Below are 17,960 nucleotides of genomic sequence, written 5' to 3' on the forward strand. Positions count from 1 at the left end.
AGCTTATAGCTGGAATAAAATATTGGTCTTGAAGCTGCCATCATGGAACTCCAACTTTGTTCTGTCTGTCTCTCTCTCCCCCCTCCCTCCCCAAAAGAGGAGAGCAGCCTTGGAGAAGGAATAAGAAGCTCTGTGTTTGCATGCAAGGGGGGACTCGTCTTTGTATCTTTCCTGCAGGAAGCAGTCATGGAGCTCTCTGTGTGCCTGTTTGTGTGTGAGAGAGAGACAGAGGGAGGCAAGGGGCAGGAAGCAAAGAGCCACTGAGGGAGCTGGGGAAAAAGCAAGCTACTATGCAGCTGCAGCTCTGGAAAAAAAAAAAAGCAGAAAAGTTGCTTGGGGACTGAATTTGAGCCCTGCATGAGCCAGATCCACCGATGGGCCACATGTTTGACTTTCCTGGGTTAACGTGTCATGTGAATACTTATGCAATGCTTCAGTACTTTCTGGTGGTTCCAGGATTCTAAAATCCTAGTGTATTGGTTATTGACTGTCTCAGTTGTTGATTGTACTGACTCACTATGTGTATTCTGTTTTGAGTCCCTGTGAGAAAGGTGGATATAAATAATGTAAAGAAGAGTTAATAAAAACATGTAAATGTACTATATTTGATGGCTTGACTTTAGATTTTTTTTGTTGCTGCTCATCTAGAGGGTCTTGTGGCAATTTACAACACTTGTAATAGGATTTCAAGTGTTGTAAGTCACCATGAGACACTCTAGGAGTTTGGCAACTAAAAAACCATAATTATTAATTTGTTTTCTATTTTTTTATTTATTTACATTGTTTATGGTCTGTCTTTTCTCTAGGACTCACTAGGTTACTATAGTTTGTTGAAGAAATGAAGCATAGCTTAGAAATGTATCACTTCTACAACTGTGTGTCTTTTTCAGTCGGCAACTTCATTTTTAGATATGTACAAATGGGAACCTGCAAAAAAACTTGTTTTGAGGGGGCATTTTCCCACCTTCGCTTCTTTCCTTCTCCTTTCTCTTTATTTCTCTCTCCAACCCAATACTCCTTTCTCTTTCTCTCTCCTGGCCAAGTCAGTCTCCCTTTCTTTCTCTCCTCCCCCCCCATGCTAATACCACCTTCTTTCCTTTTACTCTCTCCCCCTTGCCAATTCCCCCTTATTCGTCTTTCTCTCTTTCTCCCCTCCATGCCAGTCTCTTCTCCTTTCTTTTCCCTCCATCAAGCCAATCCCCCTTCTTTCTCCCCCCAAGCCAATATCCAAGTATTTCCCTTTCACCTCAGCCAACCTCCCCTTCTTTCTCCTCCCCAAGCCATTACCCCCATATGTCCCCTTCTCTCCCCCTTCCCAGCCAATTCTTCCATCTTCTCCCCCCCCCCCGCCCCACATTTCCCTGCCTCTGAACCCGATGGTGCATGGGAGCGGCTCCAGGTTCAGCAGCTGCCAGGGGCAACCAGGCCAGGAGCTGCTCCCAGTGTTCTGTGCCACTGCAGCTGGGCCTGGAGTGGCTCCCAGTGTTCCATGCCACCATGGCTGGCATCAGAATCTCTCCTAGTGTTCTACACTGCTGCAGCCAGGCCTGGTGCCTCTCCTGGAGTTCTGTGCCACAGCTGGGTCCCGAGCGCTCCAAGCACTCCCCACTACTGCAGCTGGGCCAGGAGTGGCTCCCAGTGTTCATTACTGCTGCAACAGGCCCTCAGGAGAAGAAGCAGCAGCCAGGCCCTCAAAGTATTTTTTGAACTTCTCAGATTTTATCCAAGTTTACAGAAAAATCTGTTTAGGATAAGTGTGTCCCCTCTCTGAGGGTTTAGAGATCCTCAGATAGGGAGCACACTTAGAAATTATATTTACAGATCCCACTGTCTTTCTGAATTTGAGACTAGGACAGGTTATTGATTTATCTTGTTCATCCTCTCAAGAACCTGAGCAATGGCAGTGTTTACAAGTGGGGATGGATGGTGAGAGTAAGTTTTGCCATGCCTCAAAAGTATGTGATCCCACTATTTTTCACGCCATTTGCCTGGCTTTCTCTGGTTGTGGAGAGAAAGGATGGAAGGCTGAACTTTTACCATGTCTTTCCCCACTAGTACAGCAGGTACACCAGATTTTGTAGATCAGTTACTCTGAAGGAGCTTGCTATTGCTTTTCCTGTAGGCTTGGAACCCAAAGTTGAAGGAGACTTGGGCTTTTAAGAACGAAGCACATTCTGAGAACTCATGTTCCTCAACCCTCAGATCCTTAAGCAGCAAGCTGAGCTGACCCTGTACAGCTTTAAATGACTGGGGAAGGGATTGGCTACGTCTGAAACAGACAATTACAGACTGATGAGATAAACATAGGCTGGGATTGTATTGAATGACACAGTTCTTTCCTGCCTCGCCACAGTAGCTCCTGAGACCTCCAAAATACTGATGCTGGAGACTGAAGAATGACAAATAGGCATATGTAGATAGATCCAAATAGGCAGCCATGTTGGTCTGAAGTAGTAGAACAAAATAGGAGTTGATTGCACCTTTAAGACCAACTTAGTTTTATTCAGAACGTAAGCTTTCGTGTGCATGCACACTTCTTCAGACGAGGAATGAGGTACAGTAAGCATAGCTGGTGGGGTTTGGAATGCCAAGTGGTACAAAGTTAAAAACCAATAGCAGGATAGTAAAATTAACAAATTCAGAAAACCTTTGATCTGGGTTGCATTAGCGTGGGAAACCATAAAACAGTAACATGTCAATGTGTGAATGCCTGTTAATTATTCTATTGCTAATAAACCTGGGTCAAAAAGAAGGCATTTCTTTCCCAGAAGTTTTTCCTGTCCAACTAATTTACCTTTTAACATGCAACATAAATATATACATCATTCTAGTTTGCCATTAGAAAAAAATACATTAAAATATAGTGGAAGATGTGTTTGGTATATGTAATGAGATAAACAACCAATATCCCTTGTTTGAGTATGTCAATATTAAAGCATTATTCTGATACACTATCCTAAAAGAGAAATACATTAGAATACTGTGGATATATCACCATACTTGGTGAAAGTGGGTTTAGCATATGTAATAAGATAAAAAAACAAAACAACATCTCTGTTCAGTCCTGGGGAGGAGTTTGTTCCAAGTTTCATAATAGTTTGTAATTCAGCAATTCCCCTCTCCATTCTATTCTTGAAGTCCAGGGGACTGCAGGGATGAGGGGCTGCCATTTAAATTGCTTGCCTCAACAAAGTGCCATTGAAACAGAGGGTAGGGTGATTCCCCTCCCCCTGTTCCCCCTCCTTGCTATACTCCCCTCCTCCAGACCTTGAGCTTTTTATCTGTATGTGACCTACATCCTCCAGCATCAATGTTTTACATATGTTGGGGAAAGGAATAGAAAGGGACCCACGCTCTGTAGAATCCAAGCCATAGCATTTTTCTACAGCCATACTTAGAGTGATTGCCACTGACAGACATGCATTTAATTTAAGCCAGTTAGATTCCAACTACTAGGTTTCTGGGCTTTGTTGGTTACATTAAGACTAGGCAACTTTGTTTAGGATTGACTTGTTAGTCCTGTGCATATATTAGTCCTGTATTATTTAGGATTGAACTGTTCTGTATAGACAATCTCACCATTTAGTGGGAGAGAAGGAGGCTGGTTACCTTTGTGCATATGGGGCACTGATGGGACAAAATGGACAGCACTACTTCAGTCTGCATTTTGGAATGTTCTGCTAAGGAAAAAACTCCCTAAAAACAGAAAACCAACATAGCAAACAAAGAGAAAAAGTAGAAACTTTTTCTCTACTGTACTAGTTTTCAACTTATATGGAAGTTTTTAAAGCATATGAACATGCAATAGTAGAATGCACCACATTCAGCCTCCAATAGTGCAGTTCATTCTGCCCTTCCATTCGCCTGCATGTGTGAAGTGCACCAAACTTCTTATTAATCACTGGACATGTTCAGTAGGGCATGCTTGACTACTCCCTCCCTCCAAACAATTTATATGGTAACTGGATGGGCCTGTTAGACTAGTCTTACAATAGAATACTGACAATACTTTCCATTTAAAAATCTCTCATGGTAACAGGAATGGACATAAAATCAATTTATTACTTTCTCAGTTTGTTCTATACTTGGGTGTCATGTGCCAGAAACAAGCTGAAGATGCCTTTGTATAGGAAACACAAATCTTTTACTGAATTCCAGCTCTGCCTACAGATTGAACTCAGACTTCTGGAGTTTTAATCACATTAATATTTCATAATTATAGATGTTCCTATTGATATATGCTTCTTTATGTTCTACCATGGTCTTCTCAATAGCTATTCCAATATGTTGCATTTGAACAAGATATAAAGATGAGCTGTGTGTCAGAAATATATTAGGCAAGCAACTGCAAGTTTTTATCATTCTTCTAGTCCTTCAAAGGCATTTTTTGTGTTGAACTTGAGATCTCCTGCATCCATACTAAGCAGTCTCCACTGAGCAAAGCCTCTCCCAGTTGGAAAATTGCCAGTTCCCAGGTTGGGAAACAGCCCTTCAAAGAAAAATACTCCATCTGGAATCAAGTACAAATCACAGCTGTATTAAATATGTCTGTTGCTTGACAGCCCACATGACTATTTTAACCATCTTTGTTTTATAGATGACTTTGATGAATTTAGCTCCACTAATGATGATGTTCTTCTCAGAAGCATTGCTGAAGATCTTCGACATTTTTTGCCCACTGATGGAATGCTTGCTTCTGAACACTTTGCCATTGAAAAAGTAAGTTTAATTCATTCCATGCAGAAAGTAAAAGTACCAGGTGATTTTGTGCTTTGTGCTACCTAAAGCTTTGTTCTAATTCTGACTAGTGAATGACCTCAGTAAATCACTGTGAGGACTCGGGATGGGCAGGGAACGTGAAAATGGTGGTTCGTTTCATGGTTTGTTGGGTTGCCTGATTTGGTGATTGGGTTCACTTTATGGTTTTTTTCAGTTTCCTGAATGATTCATGGTTCATAGATTCGTTCATTTCGGGAAGGCGTAGAATGGCCCCCGAATGAACCACGAGTCAGCCTTTTAAAGCACAAATCACAGTTTGTTCTTCAATTAATATCCATTCTTAGCTCAGGGCCCTTGTGGCAGAGACATGAACTGTTCCGCTTTCCAAATCTGGCATATAGAGAACTGCAGAAAATAAGGTTCACCATTTGAGGAAGCCTTTTTGCGTTGATGTATGGTATTCCAAATCAGGATTGATGATGAGCCCTGGTAGATTAGACCTGCTCTTACTGTCTGATCACTTGTATTTATTTTGCCCCGTTTTTTGCTGTGCAGGAGCAGAGTCTGACAACTGCTTTAACATGTTGCAGTCCAGTGTTTAAGCTCTTGTGGCATGTTAAGCAGGAGCATGGGATAGTCAACCATACACATCCCTGTCACAGTTTACAGTGCAATCCTAAATAGTTTACAATGCAAACTGAGTGCCAGTTTGGTGTAATGGTTAAGTATGCAAACTCTAATCTGGGAGAATGCTGTTTGATTCCCCACTCTTTCACATGCACCTGCTGAGTGACCTTGGATCAGTCACAGTTCTTGAAAGAGCTGCTCTCTTAAGAGCAGTTTTGGAAACAGCTCTCTCAGCCCGACCTACCTCACGTGTGTATTGTGGGGAGAGGAAGGGAAAGGAGATTATAAACCACTCTGAGACTTCAGTCTCTTCTCCTAAATAAAATTACACTCTTCTAAGTCTGTTGACTTCAATGCACTTGCAAAGGAGTAACTTTGTTTAGGACTGAACTGTTAGTCCTGTATAGACAATCTCACCATTTAGTGAGAGAGAAGGAGATAACATAGCAAACAAAGAGAAGAGGTAGAAATTTTCTTTCTATCGTACTAGTTTTCTGTTTATATGGAAGTTTTTAAAGCATATGAACATGCAATAGTAGAATGCACCACCTTCAACCTTCAGTAGAGCAGTTCATTCTGCCCTCCCATTCGCCTGCATGTGTGAAATGCACCAAATTTCTAATTAATTACTGGACGTGCTCAGTAGTTCAGAAGGGCATGCATGACAGCTGGTAATATGAGTTGTATTATAAAGTGGCTCATTGTCCATGTTGGATGCATATGTTCCTAGTGAAATCAAATATTTAAGCAAATGAAATAATTTTTTCTAAAGATTGTCCTGCATGTCTGGATGAGATGGATCCTCTTGATTTTTGTGTACAGCTATCTTAATGCACAGTAACTTAGAGTGAAGGATAGACAATTCTGAGGTGGTTTAGCTTTGGCATAGGAATCTGAATCTGAGTTCCGGTTTTAAGAGCATTATATTCTGATGGCACTTCATGAAGAGTGTAGTTGACTGTGTGCTTGATATTGTGTGGTTGTCCTCTTTCCCTTCTCTGTTGAACTTTCACATTTTAGGGGTACTCTTTGCAGCTCCAGCACCAAGGGGAAAGGCAGAGGTGGGCACCCTGGACCACCCCTCTATACATCCAAACTCCAGTTTAGTTTACATTATCGCAGATGAAATAACGCACCAGCACAGCATTCTCAGAAAAATGCTGGCTACAAAAAATTGGCCACAACTTTATTGTTTACAGCTGTAGTAAGCCTTGGCACAGCATGGGGTAAGGATCCTACACATCGACTTATCCGCCTGCCAGTCGATAATCTGCTGGTCACCTTGGGATGGCAGGCTTTCGGATCCCATTAGGGCGGAAGCCCAGAGGTGGTCTTCCCTGCCACCAGAGTATGAGGGTGATCCCCAGACATGTCCATGGGCTTGAGCGCCTCAGATGCCCCTCACGTCAAGATCCCTTACTGGGATCCCCACACTCAGGAAATGGGCACGCAGAGAATGGATCTATTCCCATGCTGATACCACCAATCTGGAGACAAAGAGGGGGCGGCAGTGGTGTGGTGCCTTAAATAGCCTACAGGCACCCCTGCCCTCTGCCCAAAACACCCCATAGGCCTGAAAGGTGGGGGGGGGGGCGCGGGCAAGTATCCAACTTCCCACATTACGACTGCTGGCCCACCCCTTCCACCCTGTAATGAGGCAGCAATGGCTGCCCCCACTCCCCCTCCCTGCAGCACTGCAAATGGGACGCAGGTGAGTCTGGATCCTGACTTGTGATCGTTTCTTTGTCCTTTTGGATTACTGAGGACTCATTCCTCTTCTGATATATGCATTTCCTGTTTCTACATGGAAGCATCTTGAAATAGTTTAGGTGACTGCTCATGTAGTATGACAGCTGCTTAGAATGCTGCTTCCTACTTTTACGTATTGTGGGAATACCTGCAAACATTCCCAGTTCTGGAGGATGCTTCCATTCTCGATCCCCATCAGTCCGACTTTCGCCTGGGTCACGGGATGGAGACAGTGCTGGTCACTCTGATGGATAATCTCCAGCGGCATCTGGATCAAGGCGGCTCGGCAGTGCAGATGTTGTTAGACCTATCGGCTGCGTTCGATACGGTCGACCATCGGCTGCTGACTTGCCGTCTCGCCGACGCGGGGATTCTGGGGTTGGCCCTGCAATGGCTCTCCTCTTTCCTTGATGGTCAGGGACAAAGGGTGGTGATTGGGGGTGAATTATCCCGGAGGCACACGCATGATTGCGGGGTACCTCAGGGGGCAGTTCTTTCCCCGATGTTGTTTAACATCTACATGCACCCCCTTGCCCAGATTGCCCAGAGGTATGGGCTGGGTTGTCACCAGTATGCTGATGACACCCAGCTCTATCTACTCATGGATGGATGGCCTGCCTGTGTCCCAGAAAACCTGGACCTGGCATTACTCAGGCTGAGTAGGTTGAAACTAAATCCAGTGAAGACAGAGGTCCTTTGCTTGGGTCGCCGTGGTTTGGGAAGGGAAATTCCCCTCCCAGCTTTTGACAGTGTGCCACTGACAGTGGCACACAGGGTCAAGAGCTTGGGGGTACTATTGGAGCCTGCCTTTACTATGGAGGCCCAAATAGCAGCCACTGCGAAGTCCGCATTCTTTCATCTTAGGCGGGCAAGGCAGTTGGCTCCTTTCCTGGAGCAGGACGATCTGGCAACAGTGATCCATGCAACGGTCACCTCAAGGTTGGATTACTGTAATGCCCTCTACATGGGGCTGCCCCTGTGCCAAACTCAGAAGTTGCAGCTAGTGCAGAATGCCGCCGCTCGGCTGTTATTAGGGCTCCCTAGACGGGAGCACATTCAGCCGGGGCTGCAGGAACTGCACTGGCTGCCAATAATATACCACGTTCGGTACAAGGTGCTGGTTATTACCTTTAAAGCCCTATATGGCCTAGGACCTGCCTACCTTAGGGACCGTCTCTTCCCATATGCTCCTCAGAGAGTGCTGTGATCCGGCTCTCGAAATCTGCTTGTAATCCCCGGGCCAAAGGAGGCCCGGCTGAAGTCAACTAGGGATATGGCCTTCTCAATCTCAGCCCCTTACTGGTGGAACCAGTTACCGGAAGAGGTCAGGGCCCTGCAGGACTTTGGACAGTTCCGCAGGGCCTGTAAGACAGTGCTCTTCCGGTTGGCTTATAACTGACCAGCATTGAAGTATTCTGAAGGAAGATAGCACACTGACATTGATCGACTGATATTTTAGTTGTTTTAATTATGTAAATTATTATGTATTTTAATTCTTAGATCCTATTGTTAGAATTTCTGTGTTGTTAGCCGCCCTGAACCCGCCTCGGTGGGGTAGGGCGGGATATAAATGAAATGAAATGAAAAAACATCTCTCTTATGTCTCCTGGAAAAAGTTTCACAGTTCTGAGAAACATGCTGCTCTCTTTGGTAGCAACCTTATCTTTATCAGTAAAACATGTGCTTCCAAATTACATGAAATGTGTGTCTGTTCCCCACCCAACCCTAACAGAGAGGCATGACTTTGCACTTGCAGATACTCCTTTTTCTGATGAACAGAGCTTTGACTCTCAAAAGTTTATATCCCAAAAGTCTTGTTGCTCTAAGGTGTTACTGGACTCAAATTTAGCTCCACTTCAGACCAACGCGGCTATCCTTTGAAACGTTCTGGTGCAGTGCTCTTCATTCCTGTCCAGGATAACCTAAACTTTCAGATTTTTCTGGCCAAAGCAAAAGTTTTGCTGTTCTTCAAGAGCTAATACTGAAAATACCCTGACCTTGATAGCTCAGGCTAGCCTGATCTCATCAGATCTCGGGGAGCTAATCAGGTCAACCCTGGCTAGTATTTGAATGGGAGACCTCCAAAGAATACCAGGGTTGTGAGGTGAAGGCAGACAATAGCAAACCACTTCTGAATGTCTCTTGCATTGAAGCCCTAGGGCAGGAGTGGGGAATGTCCATCCTGAGGGCCATAAACGGCCTTTGAGATCACATAGTCTGGCCCTCGGGGATTGTTGGGCCAAGCCAAGCCACATGGCATCCTCCCTGGGGCCTAGCTGGCCAGCGAGGATTGTGGGGCCTAGCCACCTGTGCAGTGGCCTCCCCAGGGCCAGACTGGCCAGCATGGCAACCTCCCTGGGGCCTGGCTAGCCAGCCAGGATTGCTGTGGGGCCTGATAAAAGTCACTGTCACAGTTCAGGTAAGTTTCCCCCTCGTTTCTTTAATTCCCTTTCTGTTTCTGTTTCTTCCCCCCATTTGTTTCCCTTAATTCTCCTTTCTTACTGCCTTTATATTCCTTTCTTCCCCCCATTTCTTTATTTCTGTTTATTTTCCATTCTCCCCATTTCTTTATTTTCCTTTATTACCTTTTCTTCCCTCCATTTCATTACCCTTTCTTCCCCCCATTTCTTTCTTTCATTTTCTCCCTTTCTTCCTTAAGCCCTGGACCTAGGCTTTTGCCTAGGGAAATGGGTCGGGGTGTGTGTGTGCCAAATTAGGCTCTCCTCACATGACTTCAAATAGAAAAACCATTATTTACATTAATTTTGCCAGCCTGAATTGTTCTCCCTCAGTGGAGCACTGTTTTTAAAGTTGATAATTTTGTATGGCCCGCGAATGATGCTATAAGTATCCAAATGGCCCTTGGCACAAAAAAGGGTCCCCACCCCTGCCCTAGGGGGTTGCCATAAGTCAGCTGTGAGTTGATGGCACTTTCTACCATTAACACTGAAAACAGTACTTGGATATTCTTAAGTTTCTTGTTCAACAGTTTTGTATCAACTTCTTTAGATCCTTAGAGTACCTTGAAAGAGAGCCAGTTTGGTGTAGTGGTTGAGTGACGGACTATAATCTGGAAAACTAGTTTAAATTCCCCACTTCTCCACATGCACCTGCTGAGTGATCTTAGGTCAGTCATAGTTCTCTCAAAGCTGTTCTCTTGAGCAGTTCTCTCAGAGCTATCTCAGCTTCACCTACCTCACAGGGTGTCTGTTGTGGGGAGAGGAAGGAAGAGAGATTGTAAGCCACTCTGAGCGAAGGGTAGGATATAAATCTAATCTTTTCTTCTTATGAATTCAGTACATTTGGCAAAAAGTGGGCACAAAAGCTTATGCTGGAATAAATTTCTTTAGTGTAAAATGACACAGGACTCCCATTTGTTTTAGCTGCAGCAGATCATCAGAGCTGCCTCTCTGGATTACATCCAGGGAAGGCAAGTAAGCTGCTTTGAAACTCCTTAGGGTAGAGAAAAGCAGGGCGTAAAAACCAACTCTTCTTCTTCCCCCCTCACCCAATCCAATTTCTCCTCTCTTTATAGTCTGCTGTGACCCATTTTCCTTACTCCCTGTTAAACTCAGTAATGTTTCTATTGAAATCCATTGCACTATGTCGGGGTGGCCATTGGTAGCTCTCCAGATGTTTTTTGCCTACATCTCCCATCAGCCCCAGCCAGCATGGCCAGTGGCTGGGGCTAATGGGAGTTGTAGGCAAAAAACATCTGGAGAGCTACTGTTGGCCACCCCTGCACTATGTTACAGTTTCTGAAATGCAAAATAGCAGTAAAAATAGAGCTAATGCCTGAAGGGAAGCAGAGAGATTAAATTCTGCAGCAATATGATACCCAGTACACATTAAAATAGCAAGCAGCTTATTAAAAATTAAAAAAAAATTGAGCAAGTACCAGGAAGTCAGCCCACATCTAAGAGTAAACAGTCTTGAAATTTTCTTTCTTTTTAGTCTCAGGTGGGTAGCCGTGTTGGCATGCTGTAGAAGAACAAGATTCAAGTCCAGTAGCATTTTAAAGACCAACAAGATTTCCAGAGTATGAGCTTTTGAGAGTATCTGCGAAAGGGAGCTTTGACTCTTGAAACCTTATCTGCTGGAAATTTTGTTGGTCTTTTAAGGTGCTTGCACTCTTTTTAGGGCTTTTTGCAGTACCGAGGCTGCATGAGGGACTCCTGGGAAAGTGTTCTACTGAACATTCTGTGCTACTGTTGTGCAGAAGGGTCAAGAGAGCCAAGATGCCTTGCAGGGATGGAGATGTGCTTTGGGAAACCTGTCCCTAAACAGCTGAAATGCTTTGGTCAGTTCCTGGGCCATGGCCGGTGCCCAGCTTGTATGATGCTATAGCCATGCTTGAGGGATCCTAGGAATCCCCCCTCTACACAGCCCTTCATGGGAGGGGTAACCACACCCACAAGAGGTTGGAGCGATCTCTTCCAGATCACTTCCCATTTCTCCATTTTCCAAGAGTAGTGCCACCAGACAGCTAAGTTAAAGGGCTGGATGTCAAAGCGCCAGCTGTCATTGACTACATAAGAACATAAGAGAACCTGTGTTGGATCAGGCCAGTACCCCATTCAGTGCAACATTTTCTGCGACACAGTAGCTAAAACTCAGGGGCCATCAGGAGGTCCACCAGTAGACCTAGAACTCCCACTGTTGCCTCCAAGCACTAAGAATACAGAGCAGCACTGACCCAAACTTAGTATTCCATCTATACCTTGTGGTTAATAGCCACATATGGGCCTCTGTTCCATGTTTATCCAATCCCCTCTTGACACTATCTACACTGCACCCACCACCGCTTCCTGCGATAGTGAATTTTATGTGTTAATTACTCTTGGGGTGAAGAAGTACTTCCTTTTATCTGTTCTAAGCCTACTGCTCATTAATTTCATTGATTGCCCATGAGTTCTCGTGTTGTGAGAAAGGGAGAAAAGTACTTCCTTCTCTACCTTCTCTATCCCATGGGTAAACCTCTATCATGTCACCCCTCGATTGTTGTTTCTCCAAGCTAAAGAGCCCTAACCTCTTTAACCTTTCTTCATAGGGAAGGTGTTCAATCCCCTAAATCGTTTCAGTTGCCTTTTTCTGCACCTTTCCCAATACTATAATATCTTTTATTGAGGTGCAATGATCAGAACTATACTCAGTATTCCAAATGAAGCTGCATCATAGATTTAATATATATAAGGACATTATGATACTGTATCATTTGTTAATAATCCCTAGTATAGCATTTGCCTTTGTTATTGCAGTTACACAGTGAGTTAACATCTTCAGTGAGATATCTACCATGACTCCAAGATCTCTCTCCTGGTCAGTTACTGCCAGTTTGGACCCCATTAACATGTATTTATAGTTAGGATTTTTTGCTGCAGTGTGCATTACTTTGCACTTGCCCACGCTGAATCTCATTTGCCATGTTGATGCCGTGTTACTGAGCCTCTACAGATTCCTCTGGAGTGTCTCACAGTCCTTCCTGGTTCTCACTGCCCTGAACAACTCAGTGTCATCCACAGACTTAGCCACTTTACTGCTTATTCTCAACTCCAAATAATTAATTAACAAGTTAAAAGGCACTAGACCTGGTACCGAACCCTGCAGTACCCCACTGCTTACTACTTTCCACTGTGAAAATTGCCCATTTATACTCTTTGTTTCCTGTTAATTAACCAGTTTTTAATCCACAAGAAGACTTGTCCTTTTATCCCATGACTGCTGAGTTTACTTAGGAGTCTTTGAGGAGGAACTTTATCAAACGTTTTCTGGAACGACATCTACTGGGTCACCCTTGTCCACATATTTGTTCACCCCCCTCAAAGAACTCTACAAGGTTTTTAAAACACTAAAATACACTTAAAGGGCCAGCCACCACTGATCAGCTGGTTGGTATGTCGCTTTCAAGAGTTTTTGATTGTGACTGGGCAGCATTTGGTGCCAGAAGGTAGCCAGGACAAGGGGGACAGGGTTGTAGTAATTCTCCCCCAAAAGCTTTCATGGAGTATTGGTCATCTACTCAGCCTCTGGAGATCTCTTTTACTTTCTTTAAAACTTCAGGGTTCATATTTTGCAACTGACAAAAATCCAGCCACCTAGAAGTAAGGTTCTGGAGGAGAATTCCCCTGCTCCACAACAAAATTATAAGAAAGTTACCTTTTGTTTACAGTTTTTAACTTTGAAAAGGTGCTCAGCTTTGAAAAGGTGCTTTTGAGGTGAATAGTAATCAATAGATATGGATTGTCATACGTATTTTTAGAACAGTGGTGTGAGATCAACAGAGGTGACACGTCTACTTTGTCAAGACCAAATTTATTGCTGAATATGATCTGTTAAAGTCCTAAAGTTTTCTGAACCATGAACAGTGCAGTCCTAAACAGAGCTATCCTCTTCTAAGTCCACTGAATTTAGTAGGATTAAAAGGGCATAAGATTGCATTGTAGGACATATTACTGTAAGTATGTAGTAGAAATCAGCCGTGACCATTTTGGACCCTTATATACAATGCTGAAATACCATATTAAAATATTTGCTCAATATTTATGATTTTTCTTCAGCTACATCAGCAAACAAAACCCACTGTGCATGTTGATGCATTCCTTTATGATGAAGAAATTATTGATTCCTTATGTGAAGAAGGAAAAATGAGCAGAAACTATTGCCTGACTTGTGGTTCTCATCAGACAGCACCATTAGGTAAGCATGTGATGCACTTAGAAGTGTGTGTCTGCACAATAGATCCAGGAGAGTTCTTGTATGTGATGGGGAATAAAGTGAAGCTGGAGTGTCCACCGCCTCAAATACAGTACACGCCAGTGCTAGGGTATACTCAAGCAGGGTTTGTATTCCCTAGATCCAAATGACTTCTGAATTGGAATACACTCTGGAAGTTACCTCCTGTCATTGGGTATCTGAATGTGATAAGAAACAGGTAAAAATGGTGCTTCTGCTGTCAAAGGTAGTTAGAAGTCTAAGGACTGGAGAATTGTTCATTCAGTGCATTATAATGGATGATAGTTGCCTTCTTTGAGTATTAGAGAAAATCAGCAAATACAATGAACATTAAATGCATGATTGCAGCTTTCCACTCTTCCCAAAAAATGTAGTGGTTAAAAAGCCTAAAGTAGTGGCATCCAGAGACTTCCAGTTTCGGCAATCTGAGCTAGAGAGCGACCCGGCTCCCGGGGGCCGCTGTCTAATCGGACAGTGGACGGACTCCCCACGACTGGGGGCTCAAGTCACGGACCCTGGAGAGGCTCATGCAGGCAGGCGGCTTGATAAGTGAGACTGAAATAATGGCGACAGCCATATTCCGGTCTCCTCATCGCTGCAGGCATCGCTACTCCGATTGCCATTTTAAATGGCACAAGGATTGAACACCGGACCTTCTTTCTTCTACTGCATCTCTTCTTTTGGCAACTACCATTCTTCTACGATCTAAATTAAGTGATCTGAGTGAACTTGGTTACTGGACTCCTTGATTGTAAGTCTTTCTGACCCTTTTTTTCCTTTACTGGATACTGTAAAAAGCTAAATGGAGCGACATCGGAAGCAAGTGTAAAGGAGGAAAGAGCGGGGGGGGGGATTACCTGGCTCTCTCTTCCTCCGTTTTGAGGCTTCCAAAAGACTCTGCCTAAATCTTTACATGTCTAGTAACTTGCTCTGGACTAGGAATTATTAAGCTCACATCAATTTTATTAAAAGAAGATAGCTTGTCTGCTTTAATTGGACTGAGTTTCCAGGAGACTTTCTTCCTTGTATTCTGAGCAGGCAGTGATTATTATAAGCTGCCTGTAGAAACTTTAGACACTGTCAGACGCTGTCAGAAAGACAGTGGGAGTTTATATTCAGAAGGATAGAAGATTTATATTTTGAATAAAATTTGGTTGGTCTTAAATGCTTATAATCTAAAGAAGAGGAAGAAGAAGAGAAGATCGCTTGGGTTTGTTAAATAAAACTTTGCTAGTCTTAAATGAACAGGGAAAACGTGGCATCGAGTGGATTATAAGAAGATGATATTGGATTTATATCCCGCCCTCCACTCCGCAGAGTCTCAGAGCGGCTCACAATCTCCTTTACCTTCTTCCCCCACAGCAGACACCCTGTGAGGTGGGTGGGTCTGGAGAGGGCTCTCACAGCAGTTGCCCTTTCAAGGACAACCTCTGCCAGAGCTATGACTGACCCAAGGCCATTCCAGCAGGTGCAAGTGGAGGAGTGGGGAATCAAACCCAGTTCTCCCAGATAAGAGTCTGCACACTTAACCACTACAACAAACTGGCTCTCCTATAAGGAGGAGTTACCTTGGGAAGAGGTGGAGGGTTTTTTTTCTTTTTATTTTGCCTGTTTTCATTTGCTTTTCCAAGGCTTCTTTTTGTGGATTATAAATTTGTTGTGGATATATATGGGTATTTTTTTTACCGTTTTTTGGTTGGATTATAATATAGTTTTGTTTTGTTTTTGTTGAAGTGTTTTTGTGGGTTCCTGGTTCTTTTAGATTTACTTGTCCCCCTTTTCTTCGCCTTGTGGGCAAGTGGGATACAAGATTTTCTTGGGTTTTTTTTACTTGTGTAATTCTGAAGAGAAATGGGACTGGCTTGTCTTGGCATTTTTGGATTATAACATATAACTTTTGTGTGGATTTTGAGAGTGTTGGGGGTTTCTTTGAGTACCTGGATGAGTTTTCTAAGGACCAGATTCATCCACTTTGAAGATGTATCATAGTGGACTGTTATTGTGAGTCGGACTGCTTGGTGTTAGTGATAATCAAAGACGGTTATGGTAAAATGGCCTTGTTGAACACATTGCTGGCTGTTATTTGAGAAGTGTAAAACTGTTGGTAGAAGTTAGACGGTTTTGTGCTTTAACAAACTACTATCTTCACAAAATATTGGTTTTATTTGCTGGCTAGAGTTTATTGATATAAATAGGATCAGTGTGTTCCAAAACAAGTTGGTGGACTGCAAACATCTAAAGTGTTTAGGTGTGAGGGATAATATAACAGAGCAGATGGAGAATAACATGGCTGCTGGGTTTAAGGAGGTCCAAAGGAAAAAAGAGAACCGAGAAGGTGGACCCACGACCCCTTCGCCCAGTTTTTCATCCGGCCCAGGGAAGTTTACAGCCACAGCTATGCAGGGTGATATGAAAGAAGTGCAAAATACTCTCCTAACTGCCATAGCACAACTGACTGGCAAGGTAGACAACATAGGAGAAAAGATGGCTGAGATCAAACAAAAACTTCAAGAGAACAGAAAACAAACAGCAGAGACCAATAAAGCGTTGAAGCTTTTAGATGCACAGGTGATGGACAACACTCAAAAAGTGGAGCAACTGGAAAAAGAGCAGAAGACATATGATACTAGATTTCTTCAGCTGGAAATGGATAGAGCAGTTTATATGCTGCGGGTTCAAAATGTACCAGAAGAAAAATCTGAAGATCTACAGAAAATATTAAGTGAAGCTCTATCAGAAATTCTACAAATGGCACCTGAGAAAATTGAGGAGTTTGATCAAGTCAAGCGGGTACCTTCAAGTTTCACGAGGAGGAATAAACTGCCTAGCGAAATTCACTTGAAACTTACAAGCCACTGATGGACCTCTGCTCCATATTTTTATCTAAACCCCTCTTGAAGGTTGCTATGCTTGTGGCCACCACCACCTCCTGTGGCAGTGAATTCCACATGTTAATCACCCTTTGGGTGAAGAAGTACTTCCTTTTATCCGTTTTAACCTGTCTGCTCAGCAATTTCATCGAATGCCCACGAGTTCTTGTATTGTGAGAAAGAGAGAAAAGTACTTCTTTCTCTACTTTCTCCATCACATGCATTATCTTGTAAACCTCTATCATGTCACCCCGCAGTCGACGTTTCTCCAAGCTAAAGAGTCCCAAGCGTTTCAACCTTTCTTCATAGGGAAAGTGTTCCAGCCCTTTAATCATTCTAGTTGCCCTTTTCTGGACTTTCGCCAATGCTATAATATCCTTTTTGAGATGCGGCGTCCAGAACTGCACACAATACTCCAAATGAGACCGCACCATCGATTTATACAGGGGCATTATGATACTGGCTGATTTGTTTTCAATTCCCTTCCTAATAATTCCCAGCATGGCGTTGGCCTTTTTTATTGCAAACGCACACTGTCTTGACATTTTCAGCGAGTTATCTACCACGACCCCAAGATTTCTCTCTTGGTCAGTCTCTGCCAGTTCACACCCCATCAACTTGTATTTGTAGCTGGGATTCTTGGCCCCAATGGGCATTACTTTGCACTTGGCCACAATGAACTGCATCTGCCACGTTGACACCCACTCACCCAGCCTCAACGGATCCCTTTGGAGTTCCTCACAATCCTCTCTGGTTCTCGCCACCCTGAACAATTTAGTGTCATCCGCAAACTTGGCCACTTCACTGCTCACTCCCAACTCTAAATCATTTATGAACAAGTTAAAGAGCATGGGTCCCAGTACCGAGCCCTGCGGCACCCCACTGCTTACCGTCCTCCACTGCGAAGACTGCCCATTTATACTCACTCTCTGCTTCCTATTACTCAGCCAGTTTTTGATCCACAAGAGGACCTGTCCTTTTACTCCATGACCTGTCCTTTTACTCCATGACTCTCAAGCTTTCTAAGGAGCCTTTGATGAGGAACTTTATCAAAAGCTTTCTAGAAGTCAAGGTAAACAACATCTATCGGGTCTCCTTTGTCCACATGTTTGTTCACCCCCTCAAAGAAATGTAACAGATTAGTGAGGCAAGATCTTCCCTTGCAGAACCCATGCTGAGTCTTCCTCAATAACCCATGTTCATCAATGTGCCTACTCATTCTGTCCTTGATAATGGTTTCTACCAACTTTCCCGGTATTGAAG

The 17,960-nt window shown here is 43.6% G+C and overlaps 1 protein-coding gene across 1 annotated transcript in view; it reads left to right on the forward strand.

Annotated features, from left to right (window-relative positions):
- Positions 1–17,960, forward strand: part of LOC132589305 (uncharacterized) — a 49,844-nt gene that overhangs the window by 16,682 nt on the left and 15,202 nt on the right. The window contains exons 2-3 of the mRNA XM_060262013.1: positions 4,598–4,719; positions 13,653–13,791. Of these exons, the coding sequence (XP_060117996.1) occupies positions 4,598–4,719; positions 13,653–13,791 (261 nt within the window). The remainder of the gene's footprint in view (positions 1–4,597; positions 4,720–13,652; positions 13,792–17,960) is intronic.

The sequence above is a fragment of the Heteronotia binoei genome, chromosome 21 (assembly GCF_032191835.1).
Source record: "Heteronotia binoei isolate CCM8104 ecotype False Entrance Well chromosome 21, APGP_CSIRO_Hbin_v1, whole genome shotgun sequence".
Classification (NCBI taxonomy): domain Eukaryota; kingdom Metazoa; phylum Chordata; class Lepidosauria; order Squamata; family Gekkonidae; genus Heteronotia; species Heteronotia binoei.